Source organism: Danio rerio, chromosome 11, assembly GCF_049306965.1.
Source record: "Danio rerio strain Tuebingen ecotype United States chromosome 11, GRCz12tu, whole genome shotgun sequence".
In the NCBI taxonomy this organism is placed as follows: domain Eukaryota; kingdom Metazoa; phylum Chordata; class Actinopteri; order Cypriniformes; family Danionidae; genus Danio; species Danio rerio.
Window position 1 is genome coordinate 11,299,281 of NC_133186.1, and position 20,136 is coordinate 11,319,416.

General features: G+C 35.1%; 1 protein-coding gene and 1 long non-coding RNA gene across 7 annotated transcripts in view; one reads left to right on the forward strand and one right to left on the reverse strand.

Annotated features, from left to right (window-relative positions):
• Positions 1–20,136, forward strand: part of rbms1a (RNA binding motif, single stranded interacting protein 1a) — a 60,442-nt gene that overhangs the window by 19,888 nt on the left and 20,418 nt on the right. For all 4 annotated transcript variants that reach the window (XM_005155722.6, XM_005155723.6, XM_688303.11 and 1 more), the window contains exons 3-5: positions 13,296–13,354; positions 15,496–15,587; positions 19,958–20,115. In XM_005155722.6, the coding sequence (XP_005155779.1) occupies positions 13,296–13,354; positions 15,496–15,587; positions 19,958–20,115 (309 nt within the window). The remainder of the gene's footprint in view (positions 1–13,295; positions 13,355–15,495; positions 15,588–19,957; positions 20,116–20,136) is intronic.
• LOC137488242 (uncharacterized) lies at positions 3,935–9,845 on the reverse strand. 3 transcript variants are annotated; one of them, XR_012387032.1, is made up of 6 exons: positions 9,796–9,845; positions 8,461–8,494; positions 7,040–7,095; positions 6,800–6,946; positions 6,612–6,688; positions 3,935–5,290 (listed from the first exon to the last, which is right to left on the reverse strand). It is a non-coding gene; the product is annotated as an uncharacterized lncRNA (long non-coding RNA). The 3 variants fall into 3 exon arrangements; XR_012387033.1 differs by lacking the exon at positions 9,796–9,845 and adding an exon at positions 9,103–9,198; XR_012387034.1 differs by lacking the exon at positions 9,796–9,845 and adding an exon at positions 9,090–9,198.

Here is a 20,136-nt window from a genome sequence, read left to right on the forward strand (position 1 = left end):
ACAACTGTTTTAAACCATTCCGAATCCGCACATGTGGTGAACATTTTGCAGTAAAAACTGGTCGCACACAACAATTTTTAGCACTCGCACAAGTGCTCCCAAATATATTTTAAGTTTGCATAAATAACATTTCGGGCGCATATGCGACCAAAATGGTTGCAATTTCGAGCCCTGATATTGGTGGGTTTTTTTTTTGTAAATCAGGGTAAAAATGTATAATAGTCATCATTTTTCTACCACAAAAAATGGGACACTTTCTAATGAATCGGGAAGAGAATAAGCTGTATTACATTCTTATTTGTCTACTGCCTGAAAACTCATATTAGGGCTTTCTCCTTTGGTTATTCAAGACATGTTCATCACATGTCACCCTCTGAAGCTCAAACCAAACACACATACACACAAACACACACAAACAAACGCACACACCAAGGGCTGTGTTCATAACCGCAGCTGTGCCTGCAGTATTAAACCGGCAGCCATGATTCAGCATTTACTGGAGCAGGAAAATTCACATGTCTATCTGCAGACGTTGTCAAGGGGATAGTTTCCAAACATACAAGCGTTGCTTAGTTCCCTAAAATATTGCGAGAAGTCTGTTACTAATTTCATCCTGCCGAACACAATGGAATATTGGCTAATGTTATTACAGACCCCATAACTTCGCCTTTCAACCAATATACAGTCACACCGAAAATAATTTGAACACCATGATTTTTTTTTTCTAACTACTGGGTGCAGGACACTATAGCTTATTTCAAAAAGTGAGGACAGCAAAAATAAAGTAAACTGTGAAACATTTATACCTAAAAATACTTCATACGATGGACTAAAAACCTGCTGCAGTGATTCTGGGAAAATATTGAGAAGCAGGTTTCTTCTGGCGGACAGCATGATACTACAAAGTAGAGCTGCACGATTCTGGCTAAAATGAGAATCACGATTTTTTTTTGCTTAAAATAAAGATCACGATTTTCTCACGATTCTGTAGATGTAAAATAAAGGTATGGTAAAAACAAACATATGGCACAACATCGATAATAATATCATGTGTAGGTCTACTGATTTCTATAAATAATTCTGTGCTACTTATAATAATTATGTTGAATTATGTTTGAGATATATGTTTGCAATCTATCATATTAGACAAATTTATTCACTCATAAAATCAGACATTTGCCATTATCAGATTATATTCAACAATATAGACTAGAGTACTTATACTAACACTGTAAACATGTATTTTCATGCACAACTGTGGGTTCGCTATAAAAGAAAATAAAAAAACATATCAAATGCTTGTCGTAATCATAACTCTAAAATGCTATACGATCATTTGAATGAAGTGCACACTTTAGGTTTCGTTCTGACTGCTAAGTGCTTGTTCATACTTCGCGCGCGGCTCCCAAACGATCACTCTGTGCCACAAACAGAACATTATTTACAACTGTATTACCTGTTACTCGCGACATATGCAGGTTCTGTTAACTAAAGTAGACGCGCGCGCGTCTATCATTAAGTAGAGCGCGCGTGCCCTCTCTGTGATTACAGCTCGGTCAGCAGCTCGCGTCACGTGACGTGTGATTTCCCGATAGCGAAAACATCATTATATTAAGACAAAAATTAAATTTTTTAGGTGAATTGTTCCTTATAAATACAGTATGCGACTCATTCAACATCATTTGAAAGTGTCAATGTCACTGAGAAACGTGTGTGAAACAATGACAAGACTCGTGCAGCCGCCTTTTCTTCTCTCCTGAACTTGAAAATATGATTGGCAGAATCGTAGAAATGCTGGATTAAGATCGTCTAGGGGGTCGATCTTTTAACGATTAATTGTGCAGCTCTACTACACAGAAATGATAGTTATGAAGTGATAGAAATTAAAATACTGAATTATTTTTGTTGATTGCAAACCGAACTCACTGTTGGAGATATTCAGCAAAGTGTCACAAGGAAAGAAATGAGAATTTTTATCTTATTCTAACGTTACAAATCATATCTAATTTATGCATTTATCTGTTTGTTGTGTTGAATTGTATATTTATCATTAAATGTAATGTTATATTTATTATATATAAATGACTTTGCCATGAAATAGCCTTCGTTATTAAAAAGCCAATCTCGACCTTAAATGTTGATTATAAATTATACACGAGATTGTAAAAGATTCCTCCACACTTCTATACATAAAGATCAGGCTGGTTTTATCTTGCAAAGACAAACCCATGATAATATTAGACGATCCTTACATATAATACATTATTAGAACAAAATAGAAGCTCTTTTAATCAGTCTTGACGCGGAGAAGGCTTTTGATTTTGTAAATTGGTCCTTTTTAAATAAAGCTCTTGAAAAATTTTCATACACGAAAACTTTATTAAAGGCATTTGCAATTTATAACAAAGCAGTAGCCCGGTTAAAAATAAACAGACATCTCACAGACACCATAACATTACAACGTGGGACAAGACAAAGATCTCCCCGTTGTTATTTGCTCTATATATAGAACCTTCGGCACAAAGGATAAGACAAACTAAAAATAATAAAGGTATAAACATAAATGGAGATATTTACAAACTGCCATTACATGCAGATGATATTTTGATTTATTTAAGCACACCCACAACTTCCCTTCCCGAACTAATGAATTTAATGAAGAAATTCGGTTCACATGCAGGTTATAAATTAAATGTACAGAAAACACAGACCATATCTTTTAAATATACACCCTCATTAACTATTAAAGACACATTTAATCTGAAATGGGATCAGAAATCATTTAATTTTTTAGATATGCATTTAACAAAAGAAATTTAATCATTAGCAAAAGTAAATTATGATCCTCTACTAATAAATATTAAAAATGAAATAGCCTTTCTTGCTGACATGGCATTAAAAAAAAAAAAAATGATATGTTGATTGTAATCCATTATATGCGTATTCCATATTAACACATAAGCTTATTATATTATATACCGTTCTATCAATGTTTTAATCTGGCATTATGAATGAATTTGTTTTAACAATAGTGTTTCCCATGTTTTATTCCCGTTTTCTGAACAATAGAAAAACTGAAAGTACTGAAGGTGTCCAATAATGTTTGGTTTGACTGTATGTACAGTACGCAAGAGTACTTATTTGTGCACAGGCGTCCTGCTCTCATGTGTATTCCATTCATTCATTCATTCCCAGTAGGGTTTAATTTACCCCTTGCTGCCCTCAGGAAACCAGTCATCACCATGGTAATCCCTCAAATTGATTGTAAAGAGTCAGATTCGGGAGTGGGGTGTGTGTGAGGGGGGCGGGGGTGTAATCCTCTTGGCTTCCGTCCTGGTTAAAAGTGAAGCCGAGGTCAAATGTTCATTATAACTAGACTCAATCGCAATCACAACAGTATATTTAATTTAAAACCATGAGGAATGTTTGAGCTTTGAGGTATTGCGGCGACATCGAAACCTCACTTTCTGAAGCTGTTTTAATCACAGAGAGTGCACTGTAAATTCTAACATGTTCAGTTTACTTAAAAAAAGTTTGGAAACCGATTGCCTTATTTTTGCAATATAAACTTACAAGGAAATCTTAAGTTAAGTTTAATTATTGCCTTGAAGTAAGAAAACTAAAACTTATAAAGTAAACTAACTGTTAAAAATTAAGTAAGTTTAATAGAAAATTCTAGTTAACATACTTGTCATTATTTAGTAATCTTACTTAAGGTTTTATAGTAAGATTACTTTAATAACTCTATTTAACTAATACTGTTCTACCATGTTCAGTTAACATCTTGAATGCTAGTAGTCTCAACATTGTTTTAATCCACCATTTTAAGTAATGTCAACTAAAGAAACTACGTGCAATCGGTTTCCACATTTTCTTCAATTAAACTGAACATAAAATATGTAGTTCAACCTACAAGTAATGACATTATACAGGTCTTAAATGTAAACATTTTATTTGACAAAATTAGCAGAATTTCACAATACACTTGTGATATTTTAGTATCACAATACACTTGTACACAATACAGTTTTGTAAAAACCTGTTGTAAAGTGCTGTAATATACTGTAAACAGCAATACAGACAAAAAATATAATAAACATGTTCAACCCTAAAACACAAGTTTTCGAAAAGGTTTGGAAATCTATCAAAAAAACTTTAAATACTTGACACTTGGAAAAAAGATACTTGAATTAGTGTAATTAAACATGCCATTGCACCAGCACCTTAAACATGGCAGCATATAGACACTCACAGAGGAACAGATATTAAGCTTTAAAGCTAATTTGTTAGACTGTGTAGTTTAGATTTTCCTACAGAAAATATCACATTAGTGTGGTCAAAAGTATTGAGTTTGGTATCAATCAATACTGAAATATTAAAAATATCCATTTTCCACCAGCATTTGAGTGCTACTGAGCTCGTTCTTAAACACCATTGATTGGCCACTGGGTTCACATGCTCAACAGAAATGACTGTGATTGGCTGTGACTGTCATAGGTTTACCATTTTTCACTGAGTCCAAACAAAGTTACACAGACACTGAAGTGTTTCAAAGCCATGTCGATAGCTGATTTGTTTAGAAGCTAACATATAAGCTATCTGGTGATGAATCGACTGATCGACAGTGCTTTGAAGTTATCCAGTGTCTTTGTATCTTTGCACCTGGTGAACAGTGGTGAAGTGTGGTAAAAATAATGACCTTCAAAGCCAATCAGTCATATCTACTGAGCATGTGAACACAATGGCCAATCAGTTCTTGCAATGTTAGTGGGAAATGGATGGACTTTTTTTTTATTTATTTCAGTACCGATTGGTACCAAACTCAATACTTTTGACAACCCTATAAATCACAATACACTTTTTTGGTAAAAAAAAAAAAAGTGTTTTAAACACCAAAATGCTGCAGTCCTAAATGTAACACTGCAAACAGCAACATGTTAAAAAGCAACACTTTGTAATTAAACATGCCATTATACCTGAACCTTTAAACATAAAGCACAGCAGTATATAGGCACTCGCCGAATAAAACACATTGAGCTTCCCTCCCAGCAAAAGCAACACACGTTGAACAAATTCAAATGCATTGCTCAAAGTCTTTGGGTAGTCCGAATTCAGTGTGTAAATCAAAGCAAAAAAAGAGACATACTGCATGTGGCAAAGTCCATAACCACTTTTCCTTCCAGTATAAAGGCCCACATTGCATCCATAATGCGGTTCTTTAGACATCTTCACACACGACAGTCAGCAGGCCAACATCTTCTGCACTGAAGTCCGACTCTACAATTACATCCTATGAATAGAGAAAGAAAAATAAGTAAAGTTTGATATTCTAAATGGCACTAATAAAGCCTGTAGTGGCCAGGAGACCAAAAGCAGAGGTGAAAAAAATACAATTCCTTGTGCTTAATTTAGTAACACTTTAGTAGGAACCAATTACCCTATTAACTAGTTGCTTATTAGCATGACTATTTGTGTTTATAGTACATTTTACATTCAAATGCTTCTTATAAGAAGGCCTTGCTATGGTGCTCCTTCTTCAATGTAGACCAACACGATGGATTTGCCTGTACTGCTTCTACTAGGCTTGTCATGATAGTGGAATTTATTACCAATCCATATAGTAATTTTAAAAACATCCATTTCCTGCTAACATTTGAGCATTGTTGAGTGTCATTTCTGTTAAGCATGTGAACAGAATGGCAAAACAGTGCTGTTTAAAAATGTGCTAAAATGTGCTTAAAATGTTAGCAGGAAATTTGCTGCTTAAAATTGCAGCAGAGATTGGTACTAAATTCCAGTATCTTGAACATGATACTATTGTAAAGGAACAATAATTTTTTTTAGTTAAAGAAACACTGTAATGTACTAAAACAAACTGCAGTAAAAGTACTTTTAAAACATTTTCAAGAAATTAAATGCAAATGTGTGAGAGACCAATTGGTGCTACATAATCAATATAAATATTTTGTAGGGAAATCTTAATAAATTGGGAACCGATTCATGAATGCATTTGGTTTTGCTAGATTAAAGCAGTGAGTCAAGTTTGCATTATTTAGCACACTTTTTAAAAATGTATTAATAACTATTTTTTAATAAGAAAATTGATGTTTTAGTATGGCTTTTAGAACAAGGGTGCAGCCATCTACAATCCCACAGCAGGTGACTTCACAGGGTTGGTTATAATACGGAGCATCTTTGACTTTGTGGCTTTTAACACTATCTTTTTACATCTTAATCCAGCAGGTTCTTTCAACTGAAATTATATTTCTCTCAACATATTACATAGGTATTACACTTATTAAGATTTTTTTTTCAAGCTAATCTTCCTCCTTTTCAAAACAAGTGTGTTTAAAAATTAAAGAAATGCATTCATTACTTCACTGGCCTATGAAGCTAACTGACCCTGTGATGGCACAAGCTGCTGTATTTGCAACATAGCAATGCTCTTGCTCCAAAGGCCATAATATAACATCCCTCTTACTTTCAAATACTTACATTAAATGCATTTGTTTTATTTTTATAAAATTGAAAATTTTTATTAATAAGTGAAGTAAACTGGAATGACTGCTTCATTTCCAGTCTAAGAAAGCAGAAACAATAATACTACTTACAAAACACATCCTGAAAATTTCTTTAGACTCATCCCTCTAAAGGACTGAAAGACCCCGGAGAACTGCTGCCAGATGACCTTGAAAAAGTAAAGACAGGTAGACATGCATTATAGCCCAATGAAAACATCAAATGCAATTTATTGCAATCAAATGCAAATTATGATTCAAAGATGATGTCACAAAAATACCTTTGAATTGACATGTTGAAAATTTCTTCTAGTTTTCTTCTGCAATTTTCTCCTGTTTTTTTTTTTTATTTCAATCAAACGAGCAGTGTGTGTCCAATGCAGCGTAGAACTTGGATCTCACATTTCTTCCTGATATTCGATTGAATTCTGCAAAGATCCAATCAAAACATTATTAGTCATTAATAACATTCAAAAACACAAATTCACAAAATCACACAAAGTTTTGAAAAGAAAACAAACCTTCTGCAGCACTTGTATCAGCTGGTGTTTCCTCTATGACTTCATTCTGGATGTCACTGTTGTGCACAAAAACGTAAAGTGTTATTGACATGGCTAAGCGAAATTCTAAAACAAAAAACAGAAATCAGAAACACATGCAATGATACAATGCAATGCCATTGAGCAACAGATGTTACACTTTAACATGACATAGTTAAATGTTCTTGAATAATAAAAGCTGCCAAATACTCCCGGCGCCTGTCATCAAAAGCATGAGCTATACTTGTCACCAAACAGTAATAAACACAACCCCCGATTAAATATAATCATGGCATTGTTGCTGGTGTGCCTTACTTTTATGCGCATTAAAAGTGGAATAAATATTTGTCTCAATTGATGTCTTTAAAAGGACACTGAACTTTCTGACTAGGGTTGCACGGTTTACCGGTACTATGGTAGTATCGTGATACTATGGCTCCAAGATACTGGCGGTGCCACTGTAGTTTGTAAACGGTAGTATTGTCATTAACAGTCTGCCTACAATACATAATGCTGCATGTGAAAAAGTCACTAAAATACTTACACGATTCAGCAACAATAGATCATTGTATTTTAATAGTCTATGGAGCCTTCTAAGGTTGTAAAACTGTAGAATTTGCGCCTTTTATAGTAGCCTATTGCATATTTTGTGATGGTTCATTTTAAATCGGAATTGGTTTATTTCTGTTCCTGTCAATATGATATAATAGCTACAACAACCGTGACAATCTATTAAAAAGAATGACTCATAAAGTGAAATTTTGAATTACTTTGGATTCTTATCCGTTAATAATTGTGAAAAAAGTATGATAGATGAAAAACCCAAAATAGCAACAGGAAACAATTTTTGACCACTTCATATAGCCTAGGTTTGTTGGAAAAATGCTCTTTTCTTTATGTATCTTTATTTTAATGTATTTTTTTTTGCTGGAATGAATACATTTTAGGTGATGTGCAAATACTTTTTTCAACAATAAGGGAATTATTTAAATTCAAGTAGGCCTATAATAACATATACAATATATTATTTCTGACATTTTTCTTTATTTCATGGATTTAAGTTATGAATTACAGTATTGCAATACTACTTGGTATCACCATACTTCAGCTGGTATAGTAGTGTAACATAAATTAATGGTATCACAACACAACAACCCTATTTCTAACTAGTCCTCAGATGATTATTCAAATGAACAAAATATTCTGACTATTCTTGATCATGCAGTTCTTTGCTGAGAATTTTGTTAAATGTACTTTTAATGCATTAAACGATTTAAAATTACCCTGACACTCAGTATGGAGACAAGGTAACGTTAATAGAACAATTCATGAATATGTTCTATGGCTTGTGAGGTATTGTTCAAAAAGTTTTCTTTGATGTGTAACTTAAGTGCAAAACTTACATTTCCACTGCATATCAGCTCACAAACTGGTAGTCTGAAATAAAAAATAAATAAAGGGTATAATGATATTACAAACCAAATATGCCACTCACAATACTCTAATGGTGTGCTACATTTTAAACAACCTTGTAATTGTTCAAATTTATTTGCCCTAAATTGTTAAAAATTAGTGAAACCTTCTTTAAAAATGCAAACTAACAGGTTTGGCAAAGCCTGTTTCTTTACAGAAAGTTTGCTTATAACAAAGGCTTGTTGATGCCTTTGTGTGATATTGAGCAAACAAAGGGATGTTTCTGTGCTTGGTTGTACGAGTTATACCACTTCATCATTAACGTTATCCATCACACATATTCAGTCGCATCTGGTCAGATTTATTTGTCATTACAGCAATACAAAACACTCAATAATGTAACGGCAACACTGGAATAAACCTTCAAAACGGCATAAAGAAAAGACAAATAGCATATAAAACAAATAAATGAGTTAATTAAATATCTCTCGCATTTTCATAAGTTTAACTTTAAGTTTCATAAGGATTGTTAGCATAAGCACACTTTAGCATCATGTGTAAATATGTATCTGCCTCATACAGTGACACGAATCGTAATCGCATCGAAATCCTAAATTACCTACGACACTCACGGGTCCATTTTGAACTGAAACTGCTTTATAATGTTCTAAAAGCCTCGGCGGGTTAAAACTGCTGCTGCCCCGGCGATCATGGAGAAAAAAACGACTGGTCTGATCATGAGCCGCTCGCTGACGCCGGTGTTACACCGGACCGAATCACAGCTGACCTCCTCACCTGCTTCCTGCAGGTGATCTCATAAAAGTAAATCTTAAAAAAAAAACACGCATATTTTCGTCACAACAAGCGCCACTAAAGTTCAGCGATAACTAACGTTACTGTATTTGTAATGCGGATAAATAGGTTTCGTTTTCTTTTTTTAAAAATGTAGACCTACAGCTACAGTATGTGTTAACTTTACATCTATTTGAACGGATCATTGCGCGCGCTCTTGCTCTCTCAGTGCATCATTTAATATGGCGCGGCCCGCTCTTTTAGAGCATAACGCCCACTTTACAAATTACTACTAACTTTACAAATTATTAATAGTTATTAAAAAGGACTAAGCAGCTAAAAATAGCTTATCTAGTAAAGTAGACAGTAACGTTATTGCAAATAACGTGCAGTGGTCAAAACGTTTAGTCACAACATCATGGGCTATTAATTAGTTCACAAAACAGCAAACAATTTCACAAAGTGCAGGAAATAAACAGATTACTGATACTATACAAATAAAATCAAAGTAGTAATTAAAACGAAAAGTTTACCTTGATTTTACAGCAGTACATCTTCTCAATATGAAATCCTGTCCTTCAATGGCGGTGCTGGGTGGCGGTTGGTTGTGACTCGGGATGGGGGATGGGAAATCACCACCCAGTACGCATGCGTAACAGCATGGCTTAGCCCTTATAAGCAATTTTACTCAAATTACATTAGTTATGGGAACTTTATACCTTACTATGTCAGCAACACTAATGCATTTCTAGTAAACTCAACAATTAGCTTAAAATTAAGTAAACACACTAGAATTTTGATAGTAAGGTATACTATTCGCATTTACAGTGTGACCGTTCGGGGCAGAGCCACGGATTGATTTGCTTGATCCGCATCAGGCAGAAAAGCAGCGTCGCTCTGGGAGCTGCTGACGGAATTCGGCCGGCGGGGGCAGGAAATGGGGCCTCCCCGTTGGAGCCAACGGGTCAAGGCCAAGGTCGAGCGGTCCTCTGGCACGTGGAGTCTTGTGATCTGTGTGTGAAATCTGATTGGTTCTGCTTTCCCCCTCTTTTGCGGCACAGCCCAGGACGCGCCCCAAAATGTTGTTTAGTGTTTTTTTTTTCTGCTCGCGCAGCTCTGGTAAACGTCACTCTGAGTAAATATTTATTCATCCGAGCCTGAGTTTTAATGGCACAGGAAGAGGGTTTATAAATATATGAGCGTATTTAAAATTCAGTTTTGGAAAAGCAAGCTTCGGCGAAGGTTGAATGAAAAACAGCCCTTTACCAGTCAGCACTACTGTCACCGCTTTTTTCCTGCGCAGCCTTCGTGAGAGGGACGTCAATAAATCTAAGCCGGCAGAAATGTGAATACATTTATTTTCAGTGTGCAAACATTTGAAATGCGAGCTGGGGGTTGTAAGAAATTATTAAAATTCACTACATGTAGTAGATTTATAATGTGACTAATTATTTCAAGTAAAAACTGTTTTTTTTTTTTGTCCTTGCTGTTCATCAAGGAATCAAGATTTTCCCAACAACATTGATAATATTAAAAGGATTGTTCAGCCAGATATTAAAATTATGTCATTTACTCCCCCTTCAGCTATTTAAGACCGGTTTGAGTTTCTGTCGAACACAAAAGAATATATATTGAAGAATGTTGGAAAGCAGCTGCCATTGACTTGAGGTAGTTATAATATATTTGGCTGCTGGATTCCAACATTCTTCAGATTATCTCAATCAGCTTTGGAGCAAGTGCTGGAACAAGAATTTTCATTTTTGGGTGAACTACCCCTTTAATAAATGTTTCTTGAACACCAAATCTGCATGTTAGAATTATTTCTGATGGATCATGTGACATAGAAAAGGTTGTCGAAAATTTAGTTTCACCTCCACTTTAAATGTATCAAAATATAAAACCGTTAAAAGATTTTATTGACTTCAAATTGGGCAAATTCTGACTGTAACCTTGGAGAAAAACATCACGGTTTCACGATTTTTTACATGGTATTGTAATTACTACTCAAAAATATTAAAAAAACTAAAACTTGTTTCCCCTTTGAACGCATTATAGTTTATTTTGAGAAACATTTATAATATTTTGCAGCAGTAAAAATATCAGGCTAAATAATTCAAATTAAAGGTGGAGTAGGTGATCTGCCAAAATGCTAATCGGTTAGCATATTAGCTTTGGACAGCAGGGGAGGGACTGTGTTTCAAAGCCACGCCACCTGATGTCGCGAATTTCAGTGGCTGAACAGCACGTTTGTGCATTACCCATTTGTAACAACTCAAACTACATCAGCTCTGCGTGAAGCTAAAATAGTTTTAAAACAAACATTACCTTTCTAACAGAAATACTTAATGAAATACGTCCTTCCTCCAGTAAAGAACAAATTTTTTTTTCAGTTTTATGCCTTATCCAGAATATAAAGATGCATATAAACACATTTAGATCTTTTACTGTAATCATTATTATTAGAATGTGAAGAGACTTTCAACCAGCACAACAAAAAAATGCTTTTGAAGACAATCACCTACTGCACCTTTAATTATTGACTTCTGCTGTCTTCATTAGTTTTAAAAGCACGGATTTCTTTACAATATAAAACAGCATCTTTGGATATCTTTGGAGATAGTGAAAAACTTGAAAGAAAACATTAAAACAACTTACATATAACGTAGGAATAGTATAACAAAAAATTTTGGCCGTTTTAAAACCTTGGCTTTTCCAAACCACAGTACACCTTGAAAACGGTTATCATCCCATGCCTACTTTAAACATTCCAGACATTACATTATGGTGTGCTTTCAGCTTGTGTGAACAAAATTGCATTTGATTACCATGTTCTGACAAAATCCCATGTTCCCTCTGTTTTGTGACCTTTTCTTTGTACAATGTGTGCAATTAAGAAGTAGCAGAATCACGTCGCCTGTGTTCTCATACTGTTTGTGCACAAGGAAGTGTATGCCGAATGCTAATATTACACAGTATGCCCATATGACCTGCTGAATTTGAACAAAAATTGTGATCTAAAATATGACTTATTTCCATGGTGACAAATTCAATTCAATTCAATTCATGTTTATTCCTCTAACGCTTTTACAATGTCGATTGTGTCAAAGCAGCTTAACTTAAAAGTTCCTGTAGATTAAAACTGTCCGTCCAGATTTCAGAGTTGAAGTTCAGTTTAGTTCAGTTCAGTGTGGTTTAAATTTCACTGCTGCAAGTCCAAACATTGAAGCGCTAATCCATCAATGCACAGGCCCACAAGCCCCAAACCAAGCAGCCAGTGGCGACAGTGACGAAGAACAAAGTTGACGAACAAACTGACGAAAGTGAAGGAAAATATAAATTAACTAAATAAATAAATAAATAGTACTTTTCTTTTGTGTCTTTCTTTACCTAATTGCTTATATTCAACAATAATTAGCAAAGCATATGCAAAGCAACGAGGTCATGTGGTAAAATAGCAGTATTGTTTAAAATATTCATTGCTAATTCATAGTCCTACATGATAGTTTAGAAAAACGTGTGAAACTAATTCCGTTCATAATTATCGTAGACTAGTTCAACGCAGAAAGCAGTTCAGTAGTATGATGTACACACACTCCAGTGTTTATCTGTTCTTCCCCACGCTATTAATGGTGTGTTCCTTTTCTCAGTCTTTCTCTAACACACACACACACAGAGGGAGACAAGCATTTCCTTTGAACCATGGTGATTTGTGTGCTGTAATAACAGGTTTCTCATGGTCACTCCATTAATGCAGTTCGGTCCTCATCTGTCACAGTGGCTCTTTAAAGCACTCGGACTGTCGGCATCAAGTGCCTGTGGATGATTCTGTCAAAACTGACTCTTTGTTTCTGAATTAAGTGCGTTTCAAACAGCTCTCTCGGATGGTGTTATTTATTTTCTCGGCTCATAGATTATGGTAGATCTTGTGTTTCATGTCTTGCAGGTCATGAATTCCTGTGCTGTTGTGTCATTTGACTAAGTGACTGACTCATGTGCTGATCATGTCTCTCTTTCTTTCTCTCTCTGTAAGCAGATATGGGAAGATCGTGTCCACCAAAGCCATTCTTGACAAGACTACAAACAAATGCAAAGGTTAGTCACATCTAAATGTGCAGTCGGTGTCTGAAACAACATACAACTACAATATAATTAACCATAAACTTTATTGGAATAATACAAGACTTGGAATATGCACACGCATACACAGAAAATTATCCATCAGTTTAAAAAAAACAATTAGAGCTTTTGCGAATTTTAATTTACAAAAAAAGTCTATCCCTCCTGGATCGATTCGATTCATTTGCATATTAATGGGAAATGAGGGTATATTAATATATATTAAAGAGGACCTATTATTAGGGCTGCACGATATTGTAAAAATCTGACATTGAGATATTTTATTTTTCTGCAATAAATGTTGCAATATGAATACAGTTTCATTAGATGGTTTGAATTTCTGTGGAGTTGAACAGTATTTGGGTAAAGAAATCGATGCAAAACAATGCAAAAATAGTTTTCTTATTTTTTGTCTTGTTTCTAGTCCAAATATCTAAAAAAAATCTTGGAGCAAGTAAAAATATTGTTTAGTTTTCATCTTCAGAAGAAATAAAGGAAAATTAAGAGTTTTTTGCTTGTTTTAAGGAAATGAGGAAATGAGCCAGTGAGGTAAATAAAATAATCTTTTTTTCGCTTTGAAATGTAAATATTTAGGTGAGAAACAAGACAAAAATTTAAAGTAAGAAATTTTTTTGTTGTTGTTGCATAAATCATATAAAATCCATATAAATACAGCGATTAAATACAATTCTGCAGCTCCTGGTCAACTATAATTCAGACTGGACATTGCATATTTTTGCAATGTGACTATTGTGTGTGCGCACATTGCGATATCGATGCTGAAATGATATATTGTGCAGCCCTACCTATTATGAAAAAAAATAAACACTTTTATGAAGGATTTAAACAAAGTTACGTGGCAAGTGTATGAATATATCCAGCCTCTAATAGGAAAAATTAATTAACTTAAATTTTTATAATCACACTTGATAAAAACCATCTGCAGGAACACTTGATTGACATTCTCCCTTTGTACATGTCATCAGAGGGGGAAAGCCCCGCCTATTTCTACTTCATTAACATAGACAGCCCTGAGTAAGAAGCAGCAGCTGGGCTTCGCTAAATTTTGAATTTTTTTTCTTTTTGTAAATATTTCCCAAATGATGTTTAACAGAGCAAGGAAATTTTTTACAGTATGTCTGATAATACTTTTTCTTCTGGAGATAAAAGCAGTTTTACATAAAAAAAAAAAAAAAAAAAATTTAAGGATAATATTATTAGCCCCTTTAAGCTATATTTTTTATTTGATAGTCTACAGATCAAACTATTATTATACAATGACTTGCCTAATTACTCAAACCTGCCTAGTTAACCTAAATAACCTAGTTCAGCCTAAACAGATAAACAGAGGGGCTAATAATTCTGACTGCAACTGTGTATGTATATATATATATATATATATATATATATATATATATATATATATATATATATATATATATATATATATATATATATATTCTTGTAGTATGGTATTTAGACTAGTGTATACTTTCTGAAAAATAATTGATTACTTATTTAGCAATAATGCAGAACTTTAATCGAAAACTGAATTTCTATTTCAACAAAACAGCTTTCTTTGGAATCAAATACATCTTCAAAAACATATTCAGCAGCAAATACTCACTTTACAAATCATTCAAATGTGATCTGATTAGGTGTTTAAAATGTTTCATCTTTTTTTATCACATCTTATAAATGTGTTTTGTTTTTCAAACGAAGGCATTAAAGTAAACATTCATACAAAGAAATGATTTAAATAGAAAAGTCAGTTTTCGATTAAAGTTCTGCATTATTGCTAAATAAAAAGTAATCAATTATTTTTCAAAAACAAACAGTAGTCTAAATCCCACAGTATATGAATATGGTCATCATTAAATACAATCAATGACTCATCGATTGGTAAATATCATTATAACCTCTATCAGGAATGTAGTGACGTAAAAACAACTAAACCAGCAGGGATGATTCAGCATTTACTGGAGCAGGAAAATTCACATGTCTGTCTGCAGACGTCTATCTGCAACAATCAAAGTTATTTTTTACAGATGAATGTTTGGTCTAGGGCTTTGATGTAGATAGATAACGCCTGGAAATGTGTTTTGTTTTCTTCATAGGATATGGGTTTGTGGATTTCGACAGTCCCGTGTCCGCACAAAAGGCCGTCGCAGCACTGAAGACCAACGGAGTTCAGGCTCAGATGGCCAAGGTGAGTCATCCATTTATAACACCACTTCCTTTTCCAAAGTAAATAGTTCATGACCCGTCTGTAAGAGCCATTCAGGAAGCGTTGATCTGTAACATTAAAATTTAAACCTTTTCATGTGCCATTTCTCCATCGTTTCCTGTTCTCCATCAACACACACATACATTTCCTGTGTATCTTTGTGCCTTGGAGAAGCTTGTGTGTGTGTGTGTGTGACAATCCTGCATTGACCTTCTCCCAGGTTCTGCTGGGCATTTCTGCCTGCATCTTCAATTTTTAATCTGCCCTCTTTTTTTCTCTTCCTTCCCACTGTCAGCATATTACTCTTCCACTTCCCCGTTACGCGTACATGAGTGTGTGTGTGTACTGTGTAAACATGTTTGACGCATGCATGTTGAGGAATGTTGACGTCTTATCCTGGACCGCCCTCGTTTCTGCTGAGGCATCTAGAATTGCAAGCTGAGATTCTGCCTTCAGCCAATCAAACGTCAGATTGAAATGCAGCTCGTAGTGTATCGTGTGTCCTTGTTAGCTGAGAGGCAAGATCAGAATTGTATTGTGCTCTCACAAAGCACTTATGCGCCACATCGCAGCTTAAGACTCTGAATATAAACCGCCCGAAGGTCTCACCCTTGAGATGCTGGACACATGATTCACATAAATGAATGAGTGGATGGTGCTGCTTATTTAAGTAAGAAAATTGTGGTCTGCTTAATGTGTCTTTTAAGCTCAAGCGTAGTGATAAATGCTGGTTTCACAGCTTAAGCTTAATCGGGTGACCTGCTGCTTTATGAATTACACTGTAGGACGTGATGAGGATGAATAGATTATCGCAGTATCTCTTTGCGTAATCATAATTATCCTTTGCATAGTCTTTTTAGGGCTGCTCGATTATGGGAAAAATCATAATCACGATTATTTTGGTCGTAATTGTAATCACGATTATTCAAAACGATTATCAGTTGAAGTCAAAATTATTCATCCTCCTGTGAATTTATTTTTATATATAAATATTTCCCAAATGATGTTTAAAAGAGGTTGTTTTTTTTTTTTTTTACAGTATTTCCTATACATTTTTCTTCTTCTGAAGAAAGGCATATTTGTTTTATTTCAGCTAGAATAAAAGCAGGTTTGAATATTTTGAAACCTATAATAGCTCGATATTATTAGCCCCTTTAAGCAATATATATATGTTTAATTGTGTGCAAAAGAAACTACTGTTATACTATGAGTTATCTATTTACCCAAATTAAGCCTTTGAATGTCACTGAACACTAGTATCTTGAAGAATATCTATAAATAATATAGTAAATTATAATGTGCTGTCATCATAGCAAAGATAAAAGTAATCAGTTTTTAGAAATGAGTTATTAAATCTGTTGTTTAAACTGTGCTTTAAGCATCTACACTGTATTTTTGATTTGATTATTGATTAATAATTAAAACAGTCAGCAGCAGCAGGAATATCGCACGTTGTCTTTTTAAGAATAGTGCGGCTCTGATATGGTTTCTCTTTCTCGTTTCCTTTGATTCTCAACTTGTTAGTTTATTACACAAATGAGGGTTAATATGAATAATCACTAAACACCGCGCTCTGACACAAATGTGCATGTATTTGACCATTAAAGGGCTCACATTAAGATCGCGTTAGATGTGTGTGTGCTCTGCTGTCCGAGGCTAAGCGCGGCGCACGCGCAAACACACACACACGCTACCTGTCCGAGGCCAGACACGGCGCGCACACACACAACAGCACGTGCTCTTTTGCGCTTTTAAAAATATGAATGATGCACATCCCGTGCTGCAAAAGTTACATTACAGCACATGCTTTTAGTCATTTTCACATGGAACTGAGCTTTGCAGAGGCAAAGCGTTTTTACACGTGTACAACTGGAAAGGGGGCGATACGAGATGAAATAATCGTTTATCTCGATTAATGGTTTTTCATAATCGTTAAAAGCCAAAATCGAAATCGGATTTTCGATTAATTGCACAGCCCTAAGTCTTTTGCAAAATCGGTCATCCTTTAGTTGGGGTTGTTAAGCTTGCAGGCTAATCATTTTTTCATGCTAGCAAGTAAATAAGTTGGAAAGTTTTATTTTACAATTTTATTTTTACCATCTATATTCTATCGGAAGTTCATCATGATTTTATTGTAAATAAAAGCAAAAAAAAATTAAAAATTTGTTAGGGAGGTCTCGATCAGGTTTTTTTGCTCTCGAGTCAGAGTCATTTGATTTTGAGGATCTACTGATACGGAAACCCAATCCGATACTTCTATAATATAGTGTTTCCTCTAGGATTTTTTTCCAGCTGTGGCGGCAGGCCTTTTACACAGATCTACCAACTACCTATAGCGTTATTTCAATGACAAATGTCGTGAGTGCAGTATTACAAGTCGAGATCGCATTCATGTAATACGAGCATGTGAATCTCTTTGTAAATATACACTGCTCAAGTGCATTTTCTTGTGTGCTCTCCAAAAAAAAACTACTGAAGTGCGATTAAGTAAGTTTATATAATGAGCATGTCTCCAACATTTAATTATATTTGCTAGGAATATTTATGAATGTCTCCAAAAGACCTACAGAGCTGCATTAATGCATCCTGAAGTAAAGTGAAACGGCTATAAACTCCAGCATAATAAAGTCATTGGGCTCTATTTTGACGATCCATACACAAAGTGCAAAGCGCAGGGCGTAAATGCATTTAGGGTGTGTCAGAATCCACTTTTGCTAATATAAGGATGAAAAAATCTGCTTTGCACCGTGGCGTATGGTCTAAAAAGGTTGAGCTTATTTTCTTAATGAGTTATAGGTGTGTTTTGAGAATAAACCAATCAGAGTCTCATCTCCCATCACCTTTAAGAACCAGCTGCGTCGCGCCATAAGCGCATTTGCTATTTACATGACGACTTTGTAAATGGAAAAACTGAACGTTTCACTAGCAAGAAAACAGTTAAACAGAGCATCTGCAGCGCGAGAATGAGAGATAGGCCTCTCAAGTGCATTTTCATGTGCGCTCTCGAACAAAAACTACTGAAGTGCGATTTAGTGCGTTTATGTAACGAGCATGGGGTTGAGCCCTATGTGTGCACGTGCCTGGTTTAGAGAATAAAACTTGCTCCTGACCAGGTTAGGTTCACAGAGTAAGTTACCACAGTAAAAGTTATCTCTCTTTCAGGAACAGGCTTGACTTACCCTGCTTTCTCCAGTTTAACAAACCTGCCATTTTGAAATGGAAAACCCAGAGTTTCTCTCATTTCAGGGTTAAATACATTTTTTTACATAGCCTCTTTTCTGAATCGGGCCCTTAAAGTTATCCATAATCTAGTGTGCTTCAACATTTAGCAATTTTCATGATTCGCAATTAGAAGTCATAAACATTCAAAGCTTACAGTTTGTTGATCAAATGGATCAACAATTTTTTCAGCATACTTCAGTTTCTCATCAAATCTTCTAAACAATCAAATGCTCTCTAGTATCTGGCATGTCCCGCCCCCTTCAAGATGCTCCTCAGTCCGAAATCTTACACTTCCATACTACAGTATATAGCAGGGGTGGCCAACCCTGTTCCTGGAGAGTCACCTTCCTGCAGATTTCAGTTGCTACCCATATCAAACACACCTGAACCAATTAATTAGGACTTGAACACCACGTGATAATTACAGGCAGGTGTGTTTGATATGGGTTGCAACTGAAATCAGCAGGAAGGTGGCTCTCCAGGAACAGGGTTGGCCACCCCTGATTTATAGTATGCTAAAACAGTATGCGAGCCGAGTAGTATGTCCAAATTAGGTCACGTGATCATGACAAAATGGCGGATGTAGTACGTCTAAGTTCCATTAATACTAATCACATTCATACTGTAGAACTTCCCTTTCTAACGGTCGAGTGGTTAATTTAAAATCAAATGCAGTAGCTACTGAGTAGTAGGCGATTTTGGATGCAGCCTTGTTTGTTTTTCATTTGATGAGTTTGAGCTCAACCACTCTCGCTGGCAGAGGTGTGATTGAAACTAAACGCTATTGGCTGCCTTTTTTAAAGAGGAGGAGCTACTCTATGTCCCGACCCTGTCTTGATGTTACAATTAAATAAATTATGTCACACATCAAACAGAAATGCACATTTAAAAGCTTATTTCTTAACAGAAAAATATGGCAAATGTGTAATGCCAGTAAAGGCTTTCATGATATACAAGCAGCAGTATTTTAAACTATCAGCCTAATCACACTAATCCTCGACCATTGACATGAAGTATATTTATGATGGTCTTTAAACTCAGAGGAGCTTATATATCAGCTGAATAAACAAATGAAGGACATTTAATAATGTGTAATTCTCTGCTATGTGTTTTATGTTTTCTGAATATAGCAACAGGAGCAGGACCCGACTAACCTGTACCTCTCCAACCTGCCCGTGTCCATGGATGAGCAGGAGCTTGAAAACCTCCTCAAACCCTTTGGACAGGTCGTGTCCACCCGAATTCTGCGCGACACTAATGGAATGAGCCGGGGGGTGGGCTTTGCCAGGTCAGTGAGATTCAGTTCTGA